We start from the raw sequence: 25,663 nt of genomic DNA, 5'->3' as shown, positions 1-25,663 counted from the left end.
CAGCCCCACTCCTGGCTGGCACCAGGCAGCCTCCAATGCCACTGGGACATGACTTGGGCCACCCGCCAGACCACAGCCACTGGGAAACCAGCTCGGGGAGGTGAGAGTGTCGTTGCCCAGCCTTCCCTGGGTGGAAGCATTTGCAGTAACTATTTATGGGTCAAGCCCAGGGGACAGCAGACTGGAGCGCAGTCTGAAGCCATGGAGCCTGGTGGCTGGACCAGAATGACTAGTGATGCCCCTGGGGCTGGAAGCTCTGGATGAGACTCGTCGTGATACCGGCCTCAGTTTCCCCATCTAAAAACGTGGCGGCGGGGAGGGGTGTGTGTGTGTGTGTGTGTGTGTGGCTGCATTGTGAGACTGTGGATGTTGAGCTGCTGGGTTACTGAGGTTTGAGAGGGATTCTTCCGCAGTTTGGGTCTGTCTTCTGGACAGGTCTGTCTTCTGGACAGCAAGTGAGGGCCCCAGGCTTCCTGGAGCCACCCCCGAGGCCACAGTGGGGACAGATGCAGGGACATTAGGATCTGGGCTTTCAGAAGGCACCTAGACTGACACCCCCACCCCCACCCCCCAGCTGGCTCAGGGGTAGTCTGGAAGATCCTCAGGCAGGCTTGAGGGAGAGACAGGGAGTGAGAGAGATGAGGCGGGAGAGAAAGGGAGAGAAACGGGAAGGATGGAGGGGGATGCAGTCAGGGAGACACAGCCCCCCCCACCCCCGCCCTGCAAATCCATGGGAAGCTGGGGGCTCAGGATTAGCCCCCCTGATCCCTGGACCAGAACAGCTCCCGAGTGGAGCATTAAATCTCTGTGCGCTCTTGAGCAAACCATGGCTTTTTTTTTTTTTAAGGTTTTTTTGTATTTATTTATTTATTTGAAAGAGAAGAGAGCACAGAAGCAGAGAGAGAGGGAGAAGCAGGCTTCCCGCCGAGCAGGGAGCCCGATGCGGGGCTTGATCCCAGGACCCTGGGATCACGACCTGAGCCGAAGGCTGACGCTTAACTGACTGAGCCACCCAGGCGCCTACAAACCACGACCTGAATATTATCGTGGATGACGTTAGCGACAGCTTCACCTTGCTCCCTCTCCCCCACCCATTTCACCCATGGAGAAACTGAGGCTCAGAGCGCCCCAGGCTGCACAGCCAGCTGGGGATGGGGGTGGTGGTGCGGAGCCAGGGCAGCCCCGGATCCGCGAGATGTTTGTGCGCAGACGGTGTGACCCTCCCCCCAACCCCCACCCGAAGGCACATGGGCAACTGCCCCCTTCCCCCACCAGCCCTCCCGGAGTGTTTTTCTTCCCTCCTCCTGGGTGTTTTGGTTTCGGCAGGAGCGGCCCCGCGGTAGCAGGCGGTTCCCGCCGGCAGGGTCAGCCCAGGGCGGGCGGGGAGCCAGGAGCAGCTCCCGGCCAGGGTGGGGAGGACTCAGGGCGCGACCCACGCCCTCGCCCCAGCACGGGGGCCAGCAAGTGCCGTCTCCCCCCACCCCCACCCCGCCCGGGTCTTGCTTGGTCCACCGGGACAGTGGGGCCCAGCGCGGTCGCGACCCCCACGCGTGGCCACAGGGGGCGCCAAGGGGCAGATGGTTCCGGGCGGGGTTTCCCACGTCAGTGCCAAGGTTCCGTGCGCTCCGTTCGTTATGAAACATTGATGGAGGCGGCTGGGTGCCTGCCCGGGAGGCCTCCTGGTTGGGGGACTAGGGCGCAGATGCCCCAGCGCCAGTGGGAGGGGGGTTGCGGACCAGAGGGAGACGCCGGGGGCAGAAGTATGGGAGAGATGCGCGAGGACCAGGCGCATTCTTGGGTATGACACCTAATCACGAGCAACCAAAGGAACACGTAAATTGGTCTCCATCAAATTAAAAAAAAAAAGTGTTTTTTTGTTTTTTTTGTTTTTTTTTTTTTGTCTAGAAGGACACTCTTAAGACAGTGAAGAGGTAGCCTACAGAGTGGGAGAAAATATTTACAAATCTTCTGACAAGGGATCAATATCCAGACTATATAAAGACCTCTTAGGACTCAATAATAAAAAAGATAAATAACCCAATTAAAAATAAGGAAAGGATTCAAATAGAGATTTCTCCAAAGATATAATAAATGGCCAATAAGCACACGAAAAGGTGCTCAACACCAGCAGTCCTCAGGGAAAGGCAAATCAAACCAGAGTGAGACACCACCCCACCCTAGGATGGCTCCCCGCCCCCCAAATGGGAAATAACAGGTATTGATGAAGATGTGGGGAAATCTGAACCCTCACACATTGCTGATGGGAATCGGCAGCACCTCGAGAAGGAAAGTTAAACACAGAATTACCCTATGACCCAACATTTGTACGCCTAGGCTAGTACTAAGAAAATTAAAAACAGGTGTTCACACCAAAGCCTGTAAACCATACTCACAGCAGCGGAAATGACTGCTCACAATCTCCAGAAGGTGGAACCCCCCGGGGGTGCCCACCAAGGAATGAATGAAGAAATAAACAGCGATCCATCCCCACAGTGGAATATTATTCAGCCATAAAAAGGAATGAGGTTCTGATTCATGCTACAATGGGGATGAACTTCAAAAACATGATGCTGTTTCTTCCACAAAAGAACAGACACAAAAGGCCATGTGCTGTGTGATCCCCTGGATAGGAAATGTCCCAACAGGCCAATCCATAGAAACAGAAAGCAGATTGGTGGTTGCCAGGGACTGGGGTGGCGGGAGGGGGAGTGACTGCTCGTGGGCACAGGGTTTCCTTTTGAGGTGATGAAAATGTTCTGGAATTAGACAAAGGTGGTGGTTGCACAACGTTGTGAATGCATCAAATGCTACGGAATTGTTCACTTTGCAAGGGTGATTTGTATGGTATGTGGATATCTCTAAAAAAACAAAAAAACCACGGAAAAACAAAAAAGGAGGAATGAACAAAGGCGCACAGTTGGGGGCAGGGCATCCCTGTCATCTGCAGGGCTCCGGCAGTTACGTGTGAGACACCAGGCCATGGCTGTCCTGTGTGTCATCTCCCACAGCCCAGGGTCCCCAGGGGCCGCTGATACCGCAGCCCCATCCTGGCTCGAGGGCAGAGACAGAGACAATGTTTCTGACCAAACGCAGAGGCCACTGGAGAAATAGAGGAGGGAGGTATCTGGGGAGGTAAACTGAGGCAGCCTCTCTCTCTGATAAGACTTAAGAGAGATAGAGACAGAGGAGAGGGAGTGAGAAGGGGCCAAGGGCTCTGGAGAGGCCTCCTTATCCATTTTACAGACCAGAACCCTGAGGCCAGTAAGGCTGAGTCCTGCTCCTGTGAACAGCAGCAGGAAGAATCTTTGAACAACTCACAAATTGGGCCTCAACAATCCTGCTCCAGGCCCCCCCCCCCCCACCGCCAGCCTAGGAATAAACTCCCTCGGCCCCAATAGTGGCCTCTATCCCCCTGGCTCACTCACTCCCCCATCAACCACATCTGCCTCAGGGCCTTTGCTGTCTCTTTTGCTGGCCTCCCCTCACCATCTTGATATCACCCCCTCCAGGAAGCTCTCTCTCACCCACTGTTCACACTTTCGCTCGTCACTCTCTCGGGGTTATTGGTGATTAGATTAGCGTCTGCCTTCCTCAGCCCACCAGAAGCCCCTCATGACAGAACTGATTCCGACCCGTATAGGACAGGGTTTGGCATACAGTAGGTGCTCAACACTGACTTCACAAATCAAGGAATGAATACAGATGTGAAATGGGGTCTACTACAGTCCTGACTCCTGGAGCTTCTGGGAGGAGCTGAGGGAAGGATATTCAGACCCTAGAGTAGTGAGTACACAGCGGGTGCTCAAAAAACGGGGGGCCAGGGCCCCGCTAAGCAGGGTTGCTCAACCTACTGAGGTAGGAACCCCAAACCAGTGCTCTGAACCCCTTCCTATTATATAGGCAGGCAAACAGAGACCCAGAAGGGTATCTCCTCGGTATATATATATATATATATATATGGTGGGCTTCAGGCATGGCTGGATCCAGGGACAAGGGAGCCATCTGTTTGGGCTGCTGTCCTCCCTGAAAGCTTCAGATTTCCCAAGGCAGTTTCAGCCTCCCCGCCGCCCAAGTGGAAGCAAGGTGTCTATCTTTTCCATTCACAGCAGCAAGAGTTCCAGATGGTGCTAAATAAATGTCTATCTCCTACTCCTTGTACGCAGGGGTCTGTGCCTAGGTGTGGGTTTGTTAACTTCAGGGGCCACCAAACAGGGTTCTGTTGTTCTGTGTGGGCCCAGGACTGGGGCAGCCTACGTGGGGGCTTTTAGCTTTCCTGGAGGTTTTACAGGGACGGTAGGCGTGGGTGTGGGGTCCTGGACTTGAGGGGGTAGCTCTGAGCCGGGGGCTTTTTTACTCAGGTCTTTATTACGAGGCCGCTGACCCAGCATCCGTTCCTGTCTGCCCACTTGGTCCCGCCACCAAAAAATGAGAACTGATTCTCAAGGGAAGGCCTGCCTGGCAGGGAGGTGGCAAATTCAAGGAAGGGAGCGTGCGCGGAACAGGTAGCAGTCATTAGGGCCAAGGCTTCTGTCTCCCCATCTAGATGCATATATGGGAAACTGGGGCCCCCCAAAGGGGCGGGGCCTGGACCTCTAGTCTCCCAGCCTGTGGAGCCAGACCCCTCTCACCCAGAGGCTTCAGGTCCTTTTGCCACAACCCAGTGGCTCTGGGTTCTAATCTCCACCCCTCCCTGCCCCTCCCGCCCCCACTTAACACCGGAAAAGTCTGTTTTGCAAACTCCGCAGCAGGCGGCGGGGGGGGGGTTCCCCCCGCACCCCGTCTAGGCCTGGGAGACACGTGTTGCTGTTGCCACCTGGTGGCCATGGGGGGAATCCGAGACGACTCGTTTAACAATGCGGGGAGGGAGGGGACTGGAGAAGGGCAGATTCCGGGTGCGAATGGGGGGGCACGCGTTCCTGCTGTGGGGCGTTGGGTGTCAGGAGAAAGGGGGAACCCCAATTCCTGAACTGAGCCCTGGGCGGAGAACCGATGGACCACTAAGAGGGGCGGAGCTGGGGGAAGAACCAAAGCTCCTGTTTTGGGGGGGACCAAATCCCACTCCCCCTCGGGCCTTCGCTCCCCTTGCCCCTTCCTGACTCTGCAGAGCTCCGAGTGATCATCCCGTTCTGTTTCCCCCAGACCGGGTGCTCCTGAGGGCGCCCAGAGGGAGAGATGAATAAATGCGTGTGGAATGAATGAATGAACTCCCCTACTGGGGAGTTTTGAACAGTCCGTGCAGGCTTCAGCCAGGGGAGGGTTACCCAACAGAAGGCCCATTTATTAAGCCGTAGACCCCTCTTGACAGACCTGCGAGTTCAATATTATCCTCACCCCCATTCTACGGGGGAGGAGACTGAGGCGGAGGAGGGGCCAGCACCTCCCTCCGAACGCTTAAGGCCCCACTTGTTTTCCCACGACTCGATCCTCCTCCGGGGTTGGACCCTGCAGTGCAGCAGGAGCTCTGTGCCCGGACTCCCCGTCAAGTGCTCCTGGGACACAGCATCCAGCCTAGGGTCCTGGGATCGGCATGAGCCCCCTCTGGGCCCCCCTCCAATCTATTCTACCCTGAAAAGTTCTGTCCCTTCCCCATGGGTGTCAGGGGGTGTGGCAGCTTCCTTTTCATGGTGCTTCCTAGAGGTCCCACCACGGGCGTGGCGCAACCTGTGCTGGCCGGAGGGGAGGGGCCACGACGGGGAAACGGGGTCACTCGGCCCAGGTTTGACTCCTGCCTGCGCTACCCTAGCTTCAGGCTAGCCACTTGCTCTCTCTGAGCCTCAGTGGTCATATCTGTAAAATAGAATAGCCATGTACCTCTCGAGGTGGTTACGGGGAATCAGGACATCACGTGAGTGTCTAGACGGAACAGGCTGGGTATGCAATGTTTGCTTAATAATCAGCCCCCTTCCGTCTTCCTGCCTGAAGGAGGAGGCCGATTTTCCCCTCTCTCCCTCAGGCCTCCGGGCCCACATGCGAAGGGCCACTGAATATGGGGGTCTGTATCAGGTCTCCCAAGGGCGGTGAGAGTCCAGCCACCTGGGCAGGGTTGCCCTCCAGACCCTCCTGCCTGCCCGGCCCCAGAGCCCGAGACTCGGGGTGGCTTTGCACCTGTCTCCTGTCCTCCAGGGGCAGCTCTGTGTCCAAGGCCAGTTCAGGAGTGCCCCGAAGCAGCTGTGTCTTCACCTCCCCAGCAGGTGTGTCCAGGTCAGTTCCCTCACCTTTTTCCCAGGACATGTTCACCACCAAGGCCTCTTTCAGGGACACCTCCTCTGGGAAGTCTGCGGGGCTTGTCCACTGCCAAGCCTAGATAGGAAGGGTGGGGTCAAGGCTAAGGACAGGGCCCTATTTTCCAACCACATAGGGAGCAGATCAGGTTCCTGCTGGCTTAATTCCCTCAAATCCCTAAAAATTTGAGGATCAGCTCTGCCTCAATGACACTCCCCCTTCAGCCCCTTTTAGGAAGCCCCCCTGCCCCCACCCTCACACACACCCCCTTTCTCTTTGGGAAATTATTGCTCCTCTTCTCACTGTTGATGTGGTTGGGCACTGGCCCCACCACAAGTTGAGTGATGGACATGTGACCTGGCCCACCCAATCAGAGCACTCCAGCCCCTGATATCCACAATAGGCTCAGGGATGAGCATGTGACCTGCGCTAGACCTATCTGTGATGGCCCTGAAACTTTTGCTAAAGTGAACGGGGAAAATGGACACCCTTCTTCCACTGGGGAAAGGCTGAGCCTGAGTGGGAGGGAAGCCTGCAGGCAGAACAGCAGTCCAGACAAATGGATGCCCAGTCTCTGGATTCCTAGACCTAGCCATGCCTGAAGCCCACCATCTGGGGAATCCACCCCCCCATCCCCCATCAGGTTTCTGTTTTGTTGAGGCCGCTTTAGGTTGTTTCTACTGCTAGGAAATGACCCACAGGAGGTTCCTGTCTGGGCCTCTGCTTGCCTATCTGTGAAATAGGACAGGTTTTTGGAGTCCCTGTGTCAGTGGTTAGGGGAGAATAAAATGAGTTAATGCATGGCCATTACTCTTGCCCAGAATATAGACCCAAGAAATAGGACTTTAAATTAGAAAAGGAGCCCTTACCTGCTTGCCCTGGCTGCTAGGGAACTCGACCACAGTGCTGGCGCAGGGTGTGGGCAGGGGTGGGCACAGGTGCCGCGCAGCCCTGGGGAGGGAAGGCAGCTGGTCAGAGGAGCAGTGTTTTCTCTCTGTTCTTACTTTTTAATTGTTCTGACTTACTCTTTTCATCTCTGCTAGGTTATAAAGGGAGAATGGATGTGGATTGGGGGTGGGGGGTGCGGGAGTCTGACAGACCTGGGTTCAAATCCCAGCTCTGCCCCCACTACAGGATACCTTGGGCCTGACTCTCTGGGCCTCAGTTTCCTCATCTGTAAACTGGGCACAAATACCGACTCGGTGTGAGCAGTGACTATGATCACTATTGCCATTACGGATCATCTCGGGGGGGATGGTGCAAATTACCTGTTCAGGCTGAGGTACCCAATGACGCCCAGGAGAAGGATGCTGGCGAAGCTCCCCAGAGACACGAGGAGTATGGACAAATCGAACAACCGGGAAACCTGGACTTCTGGGAGTGGGAGAGGTTGAGTTGGGGGAGGGACACCTGCTGCCTCTCACAGGGAAGGGAGCTGGGAGGGCTGGACCCTCCAGCAACTCGCTGCTGACCATGGCACACCGTGGTTCCCTCTGTGGCTGGTTCCTCATGTGTGAAGCAGGAGGCCAGGGAACCCACTTGCCCCGCGTCTGCAGGATAAAGGCCTGGCACACAGGGCTCAGGACACTGTAGCTCCACGTGCCCACAGGTTGTGCTCACGTGATTGCTCCCCTGGACCCAGACCTGCCACCCCACGCCAAGCCTGACTCACTGGTTCTCTTGAGACCAGACTGCTCTATGAGGGCAAGAGGAAAGGACCATGGCAGGAACAGGGATCATTTGGTTTCCAGATATCTTCCGGCCACACACCCCAAGACAGCGGAGCCCACCTCCTTATCTTTGTGACAAAAGAGACACTCATTCATTCATATTCATTCATTCATTCACTCAACAAATGGCCCCCAGCCCCCTCCCCCTCCCCCTCCCCTGGAGCCCCCAGGCTGGGGGAGCAGAGCCTGGACACAGACACCCTCACCCACTCCCAAGGTGTCAGGCCAGGAAGGAAGGATTGTCACAACTAGGGGCGGGCACCCAGGGGAAAGCATGGAAGGCTTCCTGGAGGAGGAAGCTTTTGAGCTGAGTTTTAAGGATGAATAGGAGTTAGCGGGGAGAACAAACATCCCAGGCAGAGGGGCCTGCATGGGTAAGGCAATGGGAGTGTGAGAGAAGGTCCATGAGGGGAAACTGCACAAGGAGGGGGGAGCAGAGTGGGCTGGGACTTTCTTCTGTGGGAGATACATGGGGAGCAGGGCCAGGGTGGGGCTGCTTGTGGAGGCTTGGGATGGGGCAGTGCATGCTGGGTACATACCCAGGCCCTGCTCTCCTACTCACCGATGCTGAATGGGTGGGGCTGGCTCCAGGCGCCCTGCAGCGTCGCCGTGTCTGCGCGAACCTGCACGGTGTAGGCTGTGCCAGCCCGAAGGCCACCAAGGGTGACCTGGGTCTCTGTGGGCTTCACGGGCAGCTCTGTGGGAGGGAGGCAACCCTGGGTCCCCAGACTTCCTTTACTCCCAGGAGGCCAGGCTCAGGGGTGGGATGCCCAGGTCCTGGCTGGGCAGCCACACCCTGGGAGTGGTAGGGGGGACTCAAGCACATTTTGCTAAAAATTCTTTTTTTTTTTTAATTTAAGATTTATTTATTTTAGAGAGAGAGCGAGAGCACGAGCAGGAGGGGCAGAGAGAGAGGGAGAGAGAATCTCAAGCAGACTCTGCGCTGAGCGTGGAGCCCGAGGCAGGGCTCAATCTCATGACCCTGAGATCACCACCTGAGCTGAAACCAAGAGTGGGACACTTAACTGACTGCACCAGCCAGGCACCCCTGCTGAAAACTCCGAATGCACCCATTCACCTCAGCTTATTTGGAAGAATATTCTTCCCCCAACTATTTCGTGAATGATGCTATCTTTCTCAAATTCTGACCTCTGCTGGCTCCTTGCTCACTTCCGGACCCAGCCCCATTGTCCAAGCTCCCTAAAGGTTCAGTTGCACCTCAGGGCCTTTGCACTGGCAGTCCCGCCTCCTCTACCTCGCTCACCCTTTCCCCAGATATCCCCATGGTTTCCTCCCTCTCCTCCTTCCCGTCTTTAGGGTGAAGATCAGCATTAACTTTGCCTATCTTGCTTCCTCAGTGTCCCTACAACCTCAGCACACAGCAGGACCTCAGCACACGCTGTGGAATTGGATGGCTTTAACAAATAAAGCTCTCCGTAAAAATCCTTAAAATGAGAATACAGTTGTTGGCTGTTATCAAGCAGAAAACAATTCCTAGAACCCTAAGTCTATATTATTCGTATATACATATATTCAAGAGGAATATTCTTCAAAAGAAATTGGAGCGGGGGGAGGGGGATTGGTCAATTTGGCCAATGGGCATTTGGCGCATTCATCTTCAGCATTTTGACTTTTGGCAAATTGGTAAAAGGGCTGCTTCCAGCTGCACCACCCTGAATAAGACACTGAACCCCACTTGGCCTCCTTTGCCCCCTCTAAATAATGGTTGATCAAGAGGATGGCAGGATGTCTGTGTCTCTGATGCTAGAAGATTCCCCCCAGCAAGCCCCCCCCCCACCCCGGCATTCATGCCTTGATGGCTGCTGGGTGCTGGGTGAGAAGGCGGAGACACGAAGAGGCAGGTCTTGCTGGCCTGGCCTGTTGCTGCAGGAGGTGGCTGGGTGAGGCCATATCTGAAAGACCGCGTTCCCCGCATGGAAGGTGGGGCCCCCAGTGTGTGAAACGGCAGGAAACCCCAGCACTGGTGAGACTTGCCCTGTACGTTTTGCTTTCTTTCCCTCCCAAGGGGCAGGAAGGGGCACCTGACTGAGCCCAAATCCAGGCTTGCTTAACCCTTGGGCAGGAATCCCTCTCCAGGCCTCAGTTTCCCCATCTGTGAAATGGACACCATCATCCCGCTCCATGGAAGTCGAGTTGCCAATTCGCAAAGGGTTGCCATCCATACATGGAGTCCATCATGAGCCCACAGCTGCTGCCCACTGGGCCCTCCTGGGGGTCCGGAAAGGGCAGTCCGGCCTCTCTGAGTCGAACAACCTTGTTTTATGGGTGGGAAAACCAAGGCCCAGAGAGGGCCAGTGAGGTGCTCAGGGTCCCCTAGCAAGGCAGACGTCGGCCCCAGGCCCCCTCTTACCCCCGCCCAGCCCGCGCTGCCTCACGTACCAGACGTGAGGTTTTCCTCCTCATCCTGGTAGCGCACGACGTACTCCTTCAGGACCCCCGGGCACGTGCTCAGCGGGGATGGTGTCCAGTCCACAGACACGGAGTCCTGGCTGAGCTTCTTCACCAACACGTGTTGTGGGCGTCCGGCCCCCGAGGCTGCAACTAGCACCATCGCCATGGTCAATTCCAAGAGCACCGGCTGAACGTTTCCTGCCTGCCCAGCCTGGCACTGTCCAGAGACCCAGGGAAGCTTGGCGACAGAGTCAGGCGGGCCTGGGTTTGAATCCCGGCTCCATGACTCAGGCCCCATCGCTGCCCCTCTCTGAGACTCACTTTTCTTATCTATGAAATGGGGCAATGCCGCTCGGGGCGGGGAGTCTTCGGGATCCCCTGGGACTTCTGCACGTCTGGCTTCTGGCCAAGGCCTGACCCAGAGTAAGTGCCTCTAAGTGTTCGTTCCCTCCTCCCGACACCCAGGGCCACCACCAAGCCCTCCAGAGAGACCACCCTTGCAGGTGTGGGCTACTCACCATTGCCCCCAAAGTGGTAGGTGGACAAGACTGTGGACCACGAGATGGGCTTCTCTGGGCGTGGAGAGGCAAAGATCATGATGTGGTAACACACCTTCTGCTCCATTGCCCCAGATCCTCTGCTCCAGCTGTAGGTTGCTAGAAGGATTGACAAGGCCCAGGCTGGTAAATAGGTTGTATCACCACCTCCGCCTCTTTGCATTAGCTGTACCGCATGCCAGGAACTTCTAGAGCACTCCTGCTCATGCTTCAAAGCCCTTGCACCAATGTCCCCTCTTCCAAGATCCCTTCCTTATTCTCCCCATAGCCCATCTCCCACCTGCAGCCCAGCCCGGACTCTATGGGGCCAGGTGCATCTGGATCCAGCTCTTGTCTCCCTAGTCTAGGAACCCCTCAAGGGCCAGGCTGAGGCTGAGGTTTCCGGGGGCCCTGGCCAGGCCCAGGGTAGGAAGTGGGAGAGTGAGAGGCTGCCGGGGCTCTAAGGTTCCCCCTTTTTCTCCAGAGGCCTCATTAATTTGCCACCAGCATCTTGTGAGCTGCCACCTTCTTTGGCACAGGTGGCTGTTTAACAAACACCCTGGGATGTGACACTCATTACCTCTTGGGGTGCAATCTGCCCGGGGCTATAAACCCTGACACCTCGGGATACTGGCAGGAGGCTTCAGACCCACATGGGTGGCAGGGTCCAAGCCTCAGCCTGTTCCCACCTCTGTGTGACCTTGGGCAAGGAGCAAGACCGCTCTGGGCCTCAGGCACCTCACACGCACGGCCCCTGTAGGTTGGAGCCAACCGGGGGCTCTAAGGGAGGAGGCAGAGGCGGGGTGACTGATGTTACGGTACCCATTCCGGTAGGGTCCGGGTCCTGGGGTGGAGTCAGTGTGCAGTTGGTAAGGTTCCTGTCCTGGCCCTGGGGTTGCCACTCAATGCAATATGCCTTGGCCCCGGCCTGGGCTGGCCAGTGCATGGTGGTCCCGTTGGCTCCCACAGTGATATTCAGAGCCCCTGGTTCTGGAAGGAGATGAGAGAGGCACATCAGAACAGCAGCTCCACTCCCCTCCCCCGCCCCCCCCACCCCGCCAGTCCAAGGCTCCTATAGCCCCATCCCACCCTCTCGCCAAACTCTAACCGCACAGGGCTGCGAGTTTCTGTATCTAGCTCTGTCTCCTCAATACCCGGGGCTGCCGGGCTGGGGACCGGGCACAGAGGCAGGGTTAGGCTAGCAAGGGCGGTTTGAATGAGGTAGGTCTGACCGTGAGTTCCCTGCCAAAACGCCCACCATCAGTGCTGCCTGTACCGCACCCCCGCACCCCACCAGCCTGGGGGGGGGCTTCTCCTGCTCTAGCAGATGCCCGGCCCCCCACCACCTGCCTCCCCCAGTGGCGGTGGGTCTGGGGCAGGATGGGCCTCCCAGGCCTGAGGGCACACCCACTTGGTCCCCAGGGGCTCATCTCTCCCCACTCCCTCCAGCAAGGGCATCAGCGACAACCTCAGGGAGGTGGGCACTGTTTCCAATTCCAGGGACAACAACTACCATTTACTGAGCACCAGCTGTATGCGCCAGGCTGGTGCTGAGTGCTTGACGGGCGCCACTCTACTACAAAGTGGGACCGTGAGCACCCCAATCATACAGAAACTGAGGCTCAGAGAGGGAGAGCCACTGGTGCACGGTCACACAGTGGGGCCATGACCCAAACCAGGCCAGGAGCTGACAGACTCGCGGCTGTGCCACCATGACAAGGGGCTTTCCCTCTCTGAGCCTCAGCGGTCTTATCTCTGAAATGGGCATCACTGTACCAGCCCTGTCCTCACAGGACTGCTGGGTGCTCAGTAGGCCCAGGACCAGGGTGAGGTGAGTGAGGCACGCATCAGGCACAAAACTGGAGGCACCAAAGAACTCAGTCATCATGATAAACACTGTTTCGAGGCAATATTTTTTAAGAATCAAAAAAACGAATGCAAAAATATGTGGTGAGCACTCTTCCTAATTGCCGAAAGGTGGAAAAAGCCCAAATGTTCATTAATGGATAAACAGATAAACACCACGTGGTCTATCCGCACAGTGCAACATTACTCAGCCACGAAAAGGAAGTGAAGCCCTGACACACGCTACAACACGGGGGAACCTCAAAAACATGACGCTGGGTGAGAGAAGCCGGTCACAAGAGGCCACAGTGTGTGTGATCCCATGTATATGGAACGTCCAGAACGGGCAAATCCATAGAGACAGAAAGCAGGTTAGTGGGTGCCAGGGGCCGGGGTAAGGGACAGGGGGTGACTGCTGATGGGCATGGGGTCTCCTTTTAGGGATGATAGAAATGTTCTAGAACTAGACAGAGGTGATGGTTGCCCATCATTGTGAATGTCCGGAATGCCACTGAATCGTACCTACTAAAGTGGCTAATGTTGCTATGTGAATTTCACCTCAATAACATATGTATATGTATTCACGTGCATGTATATATAAATGTAAGTCTTGATTTTTTTCCTCATATCTATAAATATAGGTACATCTTTAAGCATGTCTATACATATACATAAGCAAATATCAAGATTTTAAATGAAGATAGGATCAATCGTGCACTTGCGCCATCTGGCCTCACTCACCACACCCTGATCCCCGCCCCAGAAAAATTTATTTACAAAGACAGGTGGTTGGCCTGGGCTGTAGTTTGCCAGCTAGAGTTTTTTTTTTTTTAAATATTGCATTTTAACAGTATGTACCTTAATTAGTGATTTTGACACGTTCCTAAATTAGACACCTGTTTGATTTTTGTGCCTCACCTGCCTCACCCTAGTCTAGCGGAGGCTCAGAGTAAGTGCTGAGCTCTGAGAGGCCCTCCCGCAACCCTCCCCGGCCAGAGGAGGCACCTGTGTGGGTGTGGGTTTGGGCAGGAATGTGCCACGTCTGGTTGGGGCCAGGGCCGAAGCGATTCTGGGAGACAACAGCCAGGTCATAGGCTGCGCCAGAGAGGTTGAGTGGTTTCCTCAGCTGAAAGGTCATTGTGGACTTGGTCTTACACGTGCAGGACAGCATGTGCAGGCGGGCGCGGTAGGTCACCTCCCCGCCGGAGTTGGACCCGAGGCAGCCTTCTGGAAGCTCAAGCTGGGGCAGCTGTCGTGAATGTAAGAAATGGTTTGTGGAGACCTGAACACAGTCATCATGCCCATGGGCCAACATCAGGGTGCAGCCCCTGAACAGACTCATCCATGGACCACAGTCTGTGACATGAGCCAAAAGTTTTTAAAAAACAAACAAAACAAAACAAAACAAAACCCGCAATGCTGGCGAGGCTGCTGGGAAATAGGCATTCATGGCCAGTGCATGTTGGCTTGGAGGGAAAATAATTTGGCAAAACCTAGGGAGAGCCAGGAAAAAAATGTTTTTTCTATCTTTGGACCCAGTTACCTCCAGCCGGGAAATGTTTTCTAAGAAAGGGAATTCAAATGAGAGGAAAGGCAGGAAGTAAAGCTTTACTGCAGCCTTACTGTGCCAGCCCATTAGGGACCTGGCCAAGTTAGTTATGGTAAAGCCAGTGGGTGAAACATCTGATGGTTTTGCCCCTGACTTGGGCAAGAAATTTTCCCTCTGTGCCTCAGTTTCCTTCTTTGTAAAACAGGGGTTAATTAGACTGCTCTTAATGTGTTGTTTGGGGGATTTCAAAGAAATTATCTCCCACCCAAACCAACATGGCCCACCCCGGCCTGCCTCCTTCCACCCTAGCCCCTCACAGTCTGTTCCCCCCTCCATGGCAGCCAGGGGAAGTCTGTGAACACCTGAACCCAGTCATATTTCTCTGCTCACACACCTTCCATTGCTCCCCATTAACTGCAGATTTAAACGCACAGTCCTTGGAGTCCTTGCCACCTCCACGTCCCTTCCCTCACCGTATCCCACTTGCACACCCCGACTCCAGCCTCTTGTCTCCTTCGCTCCATCCCTGGCCACCCCACAGCGTTGTGACGGCCCATTACCTGCCCGTGCAGGGTCACCTGCCTCCTCCCATGTGGACGGAGCGCCTCCACCGAGAACCTCAAGGTGGGCTTTGGGGGATGTTCTGCAATGGGGTGGCAAGACAGTGACGCTGGGGGTGGTCCCTTGCTCACCGCCACCTCCCGCAGACCCCGCACGGGGACCCAGGACCTGTTCCTTCCCTCCCTTGAAACACAGGATTCCCATGGGTCGTTAAATAGTTTTCAAAATCGGAAACATGGAGATCTAGTCTACGACACCGTGACTATACTTAACGCCATAAAACTGTACACTTTAGAGGCGCCTGGGTGGCTCAGTCAGATAGGCATTGGGCTCTTGATTTCAGCTCAGGTCATGGTCTTCAGGTTGTGGGATCGGGCTCCAGGCTTGATGGGGAGGCTGCTTGAGATTCTCTCTCTCCCTATCCCTCTGCCCCTCCCCCTGCTATGCGTGTGCACTCTCTCTCAAATAAATAAATAAGGTCTTAAAAAAAAAAAACCCTACACTTTAAAATGATTAAAATGGAACTTTTTTTTAAGATTTTATTTATTTATTTGAGAGAGAGAGAATGAGAGATAGCACGAGAAGGAAGAGGGGCAGCGGGAGAAGCAGACTCCCTGCTGAGCAGGGAGCCCGATGCGGGGCTCGGTCCCAAGGACCCTGGGATCATGACCTGAGCCGAAGGCAGACGCTTAACCGACTGAGCCACCCAGGAGCCCTGCCCTGCCACCTTTTACTAATTACTACGAATTTCTCCCTCTGCCTTATTTTTAACACCCGCCACCTTATTTCTAATCCCCACTGCTGTATTTCTAATGCCTGCCCCGTTCCTGTGGCTCTGAGTGTTCTCACCAGGGGGGACACACACGGGGCTGCTCCAGCTGCTCCAGGGGTCTCCTGGGGCTCCCGGCCTGAGTCGCCGCCTGCGTAGCTGGAATTCCTGGGCAGCGTCCGTCCGCAAGGGGCATAGGCAGGACTCTGGCGGGGAAATAGGCCAAACATCAAGCTGAAGGGCTGTCCCATACCTGGGGGTGCCTGGGGCTTGGCACTCGTCATTTAGCCATCATACACTTATTGAATGCCAAATGTGTGCTGGGCCCTTGGGCCACCATGGGAATAGGCCAGGCCCTGTCCTCTTGGGTGGCCTCAAGATCTCCCATTCTTGCCCCGGCCCTAGGTCGGAGTCGAGGCTGGGCCAACCCAATGGGATGCGACCCTGATCAATGAATGGCTTCTCACCCCCAAGGCTGTTTCCTCACCTGTGAAATGAGAATAATCCAATACTGAACTACGGGGCCGGCCAGCAAGCATACAAAGAATTTAGCACTGGGCCTGGCATACAGTGGGTGCTCAATTAATGCTAGCATGCTGCCGCTGTTGTTGGTACTATTATTCTCACCGAAGCCAGCATCCTCCTGATGTCCGCAGTTGCCCTAAGACCAGATCATACATATGTATATGTAGTTTTACTTTTGGTAAAAGGTAAAAAAATATTTGAAAAAAATATTAGCTCTTTAACCATTTTAAACAATTATTCTAAGCGCAACGTGGGAGCTTGGATTAGATCCAGGAACAGAAAGAGGACATTTGTTTAAAAAAAAAAAAAAAAAAGAGGACATGCGTGGAAAAACGGGGGATATCTGCATAATCTCTGGTTTAGTGCCTAGCAACATTCCAATGTTCGTCTCAGTTGTGGACAGACGCACTCAAAAACGTAAGATGTTCGCATGTGGGGAGGCTGGGGGCCGTTTCTAGGGGAGCTGCTACTTCCTTGGAACTTTTCTGAAAATCTAAGATTATTCCCAAAGTAAGTTTTGCTTAAAAGATTTCAGGAGGCGGGCGCCTGGGTGGCTCAGAGGGTTGGGCGTCTGCCTTCGGCTCAGGTCATGATCCCAGGGTCCTGGGATCGAGTCTCGCATTGGGCTCCCTGCTCAGCGGGGAGCCTGCTTCTCTCTCTCTCTCTCTGTCATGAATAAATAAATAAAATCTTTAAAAAAAAAAAAGATTTCAGGAGGCAAAATTATGATTCTGTACTTTCCTACAAAAATTATTTTAGGAGGGAAAAACCTGTATGTCAGTGGTGTTGGAGGTCAGGAAAGTCAGGTTTAGGACACGGCCTACCCCCCATGCCCTGTTTGATGTGGAGGGGTCCCCCAACATCCTGAGCTTCAGTTCCCTCCTCTGCAAAAGGGGGGATGCAGGGTCTACTGCAGAGTGTGCTTAGGGGGCTGGAAATAAAAAAGAGAGAGATACCCCTCCCCAGCAAGGGTCCCATATCACCTGTCTCTAACTGATCCCATTCACCTGATGGGGTCACTGAGGCTCAGGGGGAGCCCAACATTGGGAGGGAAGATGAGGCTGAAGCTGGAGTAGCTCCCTGGCCTCAAGATGCTCCCTGTCTGAGGGAGGAGGAGACACCACAATTCAGAGGCTGGAGGTCTCTGTCTTCTCCCAATCTAGGGGTTTCTTGGAGCCTAATAAGCAAGGGCTGAGGTCTCTTACAGGCCCCGCTTGCTCTGCGTGAGGGCAACAGAGGGGAGCAGCAGAAGGTAGCTGCGGAATGAATGAAGGTTCACGGAAGACATACAGATGGCCAACAGGTAGATAAACCACGTGCAACATCACTCATCATCAGGGAAGTGCAAATCAAAACCACAAGGAGATATCACCTCAGTTTGAATGACTATCATCAAAAAGACACAAGACAGAGGCGCCTGGGTGGCTCAGTTGGTTAAGTATCTGCCTTCGTGATCCCAGGGTCCCGGGATCGAGCCCCACATCGGGTTCCCTGCTCGGCGGGAAGCCTGCTTCTTCCTCTCCCTCTGCCTGCCGCTCCCCCTGCTTGTGCTCTCTCTCTCTGTCAAATAAATAATAAATAAAATCTTTTTTTTAAAGATTTTATTTATTTGACAGAGAGAGACACAGCGAAAGAGGGAACACAAGCAGAGGGAGTGGGAGAGGGAGAAGCAGGCTTCCCGCGGAGCAGGGAGCCCGATGTGGGGCTCGATCCCAGGACCCTGGGATCATGACCTGAGCCGGAGGCAGATGCTTAACGACTGAGGCACTCAGGCACCCCATAAATAAAATCTTAAAAAAAAAAAAGAACTACAATATGATCCAGCCATTCCACTTCTGGGTTTTTATCTGGAAATGAAAACACTAACTCAAGATATATCCGCCCCCATGTTCACTGCGGCATCATGTACAATGGCCAAGATACAGAAGCAACCTAAGTGTCCAGGGGCGGAAGAATGGAAAAAGAACATGTGGCATATATATATATATATAATGGAATATTATTCAGCTATAAAAGAAGGAAACCCTGCCATGTGTGACAATGTGGTTGGGCCTTTAGGGCATTATGTTAAGTGAAATAAGTCAGAGAAAGACAAATACCATAGGATTTCTTGCACACGTGGAATCTAAAGCAAAACAAAATGGAACTCATAGACATGGAGAACAGATTGGTGGTCACCAGAGGCAGGGGTTGGGGGGTGGGTGGAATGGGGATCAAAAGGTACAAACTTCAGTGATAAAATAAATAAGTCCTAGGGATGTCATGTACCGCATGGTGATTATAGTTCATAATACTGTATAATGTACTTGGAAGTTCCTAGGAGAGTAGATCGTAAAAGTTCTTACAAGACATAAGGTTTGTACTTCAGATGGTGAAGGAAAGTAGCTAGACTAATTGTGATCATTTCACAATATATACAAATATCAAATAATGATGTTGTACACCTGAAACCAATATAATGTTATATGTCAATTATATCTCAGAAAAGAAGAGGAAGAAGAAGAAGAAGAAGAAGAAGAAGAAGAAGAAGAAAAGGAAGGAAGGAAGCTGAGTGAGTGGAAGGGCAGCTTCCTAGAGAGGTGGCCCTTGAGCTGGACCCTGAAGATGGGCTGGATTCTCATGAGCTCAGATGGAGAAGAAGGTGTGCAGATGGAGGAGACTGCATGGGCAAAGGCAGAGTCTGGAAATGAGGGCATGGATGAAGAATGATGGCCATTTGGAGGGGGCCAGAGGAAGCGCCAGGTGGGTGAGCGTACCTGGGGCCAGCTGAGGAAAGGATGCCCTCTTGAAGGTAATAGGGAGCAATGGAGGGTGTGTGAGCAAAGGAGGTCATGATGAGATCTGAGTGTCAAAGAGACTCCAGAGGCTAGCTACAGGGCAAGAGTGGAGGCCAGGCGGGAGGGGTGATAGATGTAGAGATGGTGAAACTGATTTGGGGGTCATGTTCCCTGAGGAGAAGCCTGTGTTCTCTCCTGACCTGGGGAATAAACTCACCAACTTCCACAGGCTGCCGGGTGTCCGGTGCCGGAACTGCACCTCGGCGCCATCCTGGCGGGCTGGGGTCTCCCACTTCAAGAGCACCTGCCCCGCGGACCCAGACACGGTGATGTCGCTGGCTGACGGAGGGTCGTATTTAACTGGGAGCAAAGATGGGGGTTGGGGAGGGAAGCCAGCATATGTGCGAGTTATTGGTCCTGAAAATTTCGGAAAATCTGCCGCACCCAACCCAGGATAACCAACCGAGTCCCCAGTATGTGCATCAGGGAAACCCTTACAGGTTCCATCTAAGCCTGGGATTCTATGGATCAAAGATTCAAGACTGACACTCCTTTGTGGCAGCATTTTGTTGAGGCGGGCACTCTTGTGAATTGCTGACAAGAGGATAATTCATTGAATCTACTTTTTTTTAGAGGACTATTAGGGAAATCTTACTAATTTTTTAGACCCAGACCTAAAAAGAAACATCTATCATTCTTTCTGCATCTTGGTCGTACCATGCCTGATTCTACCTCAGGGCCTTTGCACTTGCTATGCCCTTGTGCCCTCTGCCTGGAACACACTTCTCTACACTTTATTCTTGTTGGATCCTTTTTATCCTTCCAGGCTCAGCTTGAGCTGGAGGCCTCCTTGACCTCCCGGCAGTATCTCCTCATATGTAATAATCATTCCTGTTCATCACTCCCACTTGAATCGGGGCTCCATGAGGGCAGAGACAGGGACAGGACTCCAGGGAGGCAAGAAAGACAAAGTTGTACAAATACACGGTCGGATCCTGTCTTCATCTTAAAATTTGATATTTTGTTCATCACGGATTTTTTTGGCATTAATTTTGATTTTTTTTAATATTGCTTTACAGAATTATTTATGTTGACTACTGAGTTTTTTGGCACCCCCTTACAATTTTGTGCCCAAGGCAGTTTCCTCCCTCACCTCACCCTAATCCCAGCCCAGAGCTGCAAACTGTGTTGGCCTCGCTCATGTCCCCTGTGACTCAGCGTAGCAGAGTAGCAGTGCAAATTCTAGATGTTTTATATGTACGTGGCTGCGTCGTGAAAACAGATATTGAAGACCCAACATGATCCCGGCAGTATTACAGTTTCAGGGAGAAACCGGAAGCAACCGAAGTATCCAGCAGCTGGGGATTGGCGAGGGGACCGTGAAAAACTCTGCCATGTTCCGCAACAATGTTTGATGCGAAAATCATTGGCATTAGCAAGCCCCGGCCCAAATCTGCGCAGATCTAGGCTCAGGGATCAGCGGCGTCTGCGGGTGAGGAAGGGGCAGCAGGGAGGAGGAGAACAGGGTGCTGACCTGCGCTATGAAGCTTCAGGGTGATCTTAGGCGACTTCTGCGTCCGGTTCTCGGCTCGAGATTCCACCCAGAGCGTGACGGGCTGAAACACAGCTATGCCGTCCTGGTCAGAGAACCACAGGCTGGTGGCTGAGCCCGCGGCGAAGTAGCAGCAGTGCCCAGACTTGAGGCTGCGCGAGGGGAGCGTTGGTGCTGAGTTTGGCGTCCTAGGGACACGCAGCGTGGCTCAGCAGCCCCAGCAGAGGGTGCGCATCACATCCCAGCATCTTCTTCTGCCCCTTTGACTCCCCGCCCCCCAGCCTGGGGACTCTATGGGGATCAGCCCTGCAACTGAGCGGTTTGGGGGACCCCAGAATCTTGCAAGATGGGCTGCCACAGGTGGAAGGAAGAAATGAATGAATGGATGGAAGGATGGACAAATGGGTGAGCGGGTGAGGAGGAAGGAAGAACTAGAGGGACCTTCATTGCCACCCAACCTGGATGCCCACCTACATTGACAGCCCCCCCCCAAATAGAGTCCTCACCCTCCCTTCTCACATGAGACACTCAGCCTCCAGGAAGGGCAAGGACCCTGCTAAGGCCACACCTCTGAGAGCAGGGGCATGGGGGCAGGAGCAAGTGCGGGATGACGTGTGGGGGTTTGGGGACTGGGGCGGGGTCCTCACCAGCACCTCAGGAAGTGGCTGACCCCAGCCGCGGGGCCCTCATACTTCCAGGAACATTCATAACCAGCGCTGACTATCCGGTAGCAGTTCAGGTCCCTGGGGCCTGAAGCCGAGCCTGGAGGAGATCCCAGAGGTTTGAGAATGGACCAAGAGTGGGGAGGAGGGCCCTCCTTGCTGGTGCGCACTCGGGATGAATCTTTGTGACATTTAAGTAACCGGGTGTCAACCTCAGCCTCAGCCCACTCCCAGCACCCTCCCTGTACCTTTTCCTCCTGTCTCCTGCCTTCTCCCCTGCTCCCCCTGCTCCACCCACACCAGCCTCCTCACCAGTCCTCAAACACACCGGGCTCACTCCCACTTCCGGGCCTTTGCACATGCTGTGCCAGCTGCCTGGAATGCTTTTCCCCCAGATCTTAACATTCCAGTTTCTCCTTCAGTGTCACCTCCTTGACCACCAGCCAGCCTGAAGCAGCCCCCTCCTCTGTCCCCCACCTTCCTCTGTCTGGTTTCTCATAGCATGTTCTGGTATGCTGTGTGTTTGTTTGCCTTTTATCCACCTCCCACACTCGGCTGTGACCCCAGGAAGTCAGCTGGGCTTGTAGCTGATTCTTTCACACCTAGGACTGTGTCTGCACACAGTAGGTGCTCAGTAAATAGTTCTTGCACAAAAGAATGGACAAAGTGCCTGCTCGGTAGCAGACCCGTGGTGGGGTCCCCCAGGACACCCGAGCTTGGTGAGGACAGGACAGTAGGCTGTCTGAAAGTAGGCTGACAGTAGGCTAGACCTCAGGTGGGCCTGAATCTTTGGCTGGGCAGGAGGGAGCTGAGAGAGGACCTGCTAGGGAAGGATCAGTCAGAACCCAGCATGACCTCTCCCCACAATGGGGAATTGTCTCAGACCTGAGTCTGCATCCGGATACGGCGGGTCCTGAAAACAGCACCCACTGGTACTGCAGGCTTCAGCTGCAAAGACAACGAAGAGATAATGACATTCCCAGTCTTTCACTGCATGGGGAAGGGGCTCAGGCTGGGGGCTTGCCAAGCGACCATCCATCCACCCATCCACTCTCCCATCTATGGATTCACCCACCCAGCCTCCCATCCATCCACACATCCAACCTTCCACCCATCCACCCACCATGCATGCATGCATTCATCTGCCCTACTACCCATCCACCTTTCCATCCATCTACCCATCTACCCATCCACCCACCCGCTCATTCATCCACTCATCAACCTCATAGGCTGCTCTTCCAAAGCGACTTAGAATCCCCTGTCCTCCTCCCAGTCTCTGGTCTCCAGCCCTGCCTGACCCCTGAGGGCCCTGAAACCTTGCTGATCCTCAGTTTACAGAGAGGGAAACTGAGGCACAGAGAGGCAAAGTAGTGGCCCGAGGTCACACGGCAGCAACAGCAGAGCTGGAATTAGAGTTCAAACCCAGTCATCTGCAGGGGTCTGGACTCCTTCCCATTCGATTCCACGAGATGGAGAGACAGTATGTGCATATGTTTAATATAATAATATGAGATACACTATAAACATAATCAGTGATCATGTATATCAATTATCTACATACTTTTCCTTATCCTTTTTCTTTTTTTTAAAGATTTTATTATTTATTTATTTATTTTTAAAGATTTTATTTATTTATTTGAGAGAGAGCACAAGCAGGGGGAGTGGCAGGCAGGGGTAGAAAGAGAAGCGGGCTCCCTGCCGAGCAGGGAGCCCGATGCGGGACTCGATCCCAGGACCCTGGGATCATGACCTGAGCCGAAGGCAGACGCCTAACGACTGAGCCACCCAGGCGCCCTTAAAATTTTATTTATTCATTTGACAGAGAGAGAGAGCACAAGCAGGCCGAGTGGCAGGCAGAGGGAAAGGGAGAAGCAGGCTCCCCGTGGAGCAGGGAGCCAGACGTGGGGCTTGATCCCAGGACCCTGGGATCATGACGTGAGCCGAAGGCAGACGCCCAACCCTCTGAGCCACCCAGGCGCCCCTCCTTATCCTTTTCTTAGCATTTCTCACAGAACTCCGGGAAGAGAGAAAGATTCAGAGATTCCGCCCATTCCACAGAAGACAAAGTCGAGACCAGAGTGCAGATGCCCAAGTCTGACCCTAGAAGCCAATCTCCCATTTGACAAGAGGGACAGACTGAGGCACAGAGACACAGAACCTACCCCAGATCCCAGGTCCACAACCCTCCACACACTTGCCGCCCAGCAAGAGCCATGGTGTCAGGGTGGGGCACTCACCGCCTCGCCCTGGGAGCAGGAGCAGAAGGAGGGGGACCAGCCTGGCCCACGCCTGCCCCATTGAGCCCACACAGAGGCCTGCAGGCCCAGATGAACTTCCGCCAGCCACCCCGTCCTCGCCCCTGAACATGTTGAAGCTGAGTAAGAAAGAAGACTTAAAAGATTAAAAAAAAAAAAAAAAAAAAGTTAGGTGTCATGGCCCCTCCTGGTGCAAGTCAAACTGAAAGAGAAACCCAGGAAGTCAGCTCGGTGGCGGTGGCCTTATCCCGGCCACAAACCCACCCGTGGGGCAAGTCTGATCCAGGGCCACGGATCTGGGGGTCTATTCTGCTGGCCCAAGCCCTAGCTGGACAGAAGGTGCCAGCCCCATGAGTAGCCAGTGTTCTCCGATGTCAGCTGGGCCAGTCAGGGTCAGGCGCCCAGGAGGCCATGAGGTCAGAGCCATGGGAACAAAGAGGCAGTGTCCCAGGCCTGGCACAATGGGGACGGGGACCCCATGACCCTGCACAGAGCAGCCTTGACTGGCAGTAGGCCAGGCCAGAGGGTGGAGTGGGCTGCAGGACTGATGTGTGTGGCCTGGAGGAAGGGCAGAGACAAAGACAGAGACAGCTTGAGAGAAACATAAAGAAAAATGGAAGCGATGGTTAGAAATAGGGCCAAACCCTTGGCCTCCTCTCGAGGATCCTGAGACCCCTACTCCAGGAGACACCATTTATGTGTCCCGTTTCACAGATGGAGAAACTGAGCCCTGAAGTGCCCAGACCCCTCGAGTCCCCAGCTGCACATGAAGAGATGGATTCAGACAGAGGGCTCCCCCTGCCCTGCCCCCGCCGCGAGGCTGAGCTTTGCATCTCGGGAGTAAGCCTCATGCCCCAGCGCTGCGCCACCACCAAGGTTGGCCCCTCCAGGCCTCAGCTACCCCATCTGCAAAATAGGCGATCGTGAGGATAAAGGAGGGCTGGGCTCCTGGCAGGTAATGCCCACCAGGCAGATGATATAATTAATCATTTTGGGGGACCCCCAGTGGCCTTTGCCGCTGTTTCCCAGCCCCCCCAAAGTCAGAGCAGCTACTGGAAAGACACTGAGGGAGGGAGAAAAGTGGAGGAGGGGGCAGAGCTGGACACAGACGCCCCCAGCTCCTTGGCGTCAGGGCTGGGTGCAGGGAGGGGCAGAGGCTGGGGATGTCCCAAGGGGGAGTTCGGAGGGAGGCCCAGAGAAGGGGGCTCTTGAACTCGTTTATGGAAAGAGCATTCCTGGCTGAGGGCACAGCAGAGGCAAAGTTCAAGGGATGCTTTGGGGAACATCAGGATGAACATGGCAGGTCTGGGGCTCCACAGGAGAGACGAAGGTGCTAAGGCAGCCGGGGACCTCCAGAGCCGGGTTGAAGGGCTGGGCTTTCTCCCAAGGGCACTGGGGAACCAAAGCAGGTGTATGAGCAGGTGAGGTGGTGTTTCTACCCTTATCAAAGTCGGGATCTGAAGCTTGCCCCGAGGTTCCCCATGCCAAATCTGCACACCCAGATTGGCCTGCCTGCCCCCTACTCCAGGAAGTCCTCAGGGTGCCTTTATGGGCCCCTTCCTGCTGCCCCAGAAACCCAGCCGGGATATGCCCCTAGGGCTGCCCCACTTTCAGATGCCTCACTAGCTGCAGGGAGGGGGAGGCAGGAAGGACTGGGTTAAAAGGGGCCCCGGAAATCGTGACAGGAGGGACCACAGAATTTCCCCACCCCCTCGGTTTCCGTTTTTCCTCCAGGGCGATTGACCTGTAGTCGGAGGAGGGCTGAGCTTCTTTCCAAGTGGCCACAAGACCCTAATGCCCCCGGAGGGCATCTAAGGAGAATGTTGAAGGGTAAGTAGGAGTTTGCAAGGCAAAAATCTGTTAGTTTGTTTATCAAACACATTTGTAGGCATCATTCACCAATAAGAACATTTTTCATTCATTCAGCCAGAACTTTCTGATGCCTCCAGAGGATCATTTGAGGATGGTTTATTTTTTTTTTAAGGTTTATTTATTTATTTGACAGAGAAAGACTCAGCGAGAGAGGGAACACAAGCGGGGGTGGGGGGTGGGAGAGGGAGAAGGAGGCTTCCTGCTGAGCAGGGAGCCAGATGCGGGGCTCCATCCCAGGACCCTGGGATCATGACCTGAGCCGAAGGCAGTCGCTCCACTGACTGAGCCACCCAGGCGCCCTATCTCATCTCTTCTTATAAAGACACCACATAATGGATTAGGATCCACCCAAATAACCTCATTTTGCCTTACTTACCTCTTTGGAGACCCTATCTC

At 54.2% G+C, this 25,663-nt stretch overlaps 1 protein-coding gene across 7 annotated transcripts in view; it reads right to left on the bottom strand.

Annotated features, from left to right (window-relative positions):
• The window catches only part of IL12RB1 (interleukin 12 receptor subunit beta 1), a 31,681-nt gene extending 8,173 nt beyond the window's left edge, over positions 1-23,508 (bottom strand). The window contains exons 1-16 of one of the 7 annotated variants that reach the window (XM_028087077.2): positions 23,303-23,508; positions 22,026-22,088; positions 21,126-21,240; positions 20,461-20,666; positions 19,144-19,286; positions 16,252-16,285; positions 15,705-15,830; positions 14,855-14,937; positions 13,751-13,994; positions 11,723-11,890; positions 10,883-11,020; positions 10,353-10,514; positions 8,515-8,649; positions 7,491-7,596; positions 7,092-7,173; positions 2,068-6,300 (exon numbers count right to left, since the gene is read on the bottom strand). In XM_028087077.2, the coding sequence (XP_027942878.1) occupies positions 5,950-6,300; positions 7,092-7,173; positions 7,491-7,596; positions 8,515-8,649; positions 10,353-10,514; positions 10,883-11,020; positions 11,723-11,890; positions 13,751-13,994; positions 14,855-14,937; positions 15,705-15,830; positions 16,252-16,285; positions 19,144-19,286; positions 20,461-20,666; positions 21,126-21,240; positions 22,026-22,088; positions 23,303-23,507 (2,361 nt within the window). In that variant the 5' untranslated portion in view covers position 23,508 and the 3' untranslated portion in view covers positions 2,068-5,949. Of the gene's footprint in view, positions 1-2,067; positions 6,301-7,091; positions 7,174-7,490; positions 7,597-8,514; positions 8,650-10,352; positions 10,515-10,882; positions 11,021-11,722; positions 11,891-13,750; positions 13,995-14,854; positions 14,938-15,704; positions 15,831-16,251; positions 16,286-19,143; positions 19,287-20,460; positions 20,667-21,125; positions 21,241-22,025; positions 22,089-23,302 lie in introns of those variants that run through there. The other 6 variants (XM_028087079.2, XM_028087078.2, XM_028087080.2 and 3 more) reach the window with 6 other exon arrangements.
• Positions 23,509-25,663: the final 2,155 nt, after the last annotated feature.

This window comes from Eumetopias jubatus, unplaced genomic scaffold (genome assembly GCF_037043125.1).
Source record: "Eumetopias jubatus isolate StellerSeaLion01/CBP00866 unplaced genomic scaffold, mEumJub1_p1.0 scaffold_1, whole genome shotgun sequence".
Lineage (NCBI taxonomy): Eukaryota > Metazoa > Chordata > Mammalia > Carnivora > Otariidae > Eumetopias > Eumetopias jubatus.
Note: the sequence above shows the minus strand (reverse complement) of the source record. Positions and strands in the feature narration are given on the sequence as shown.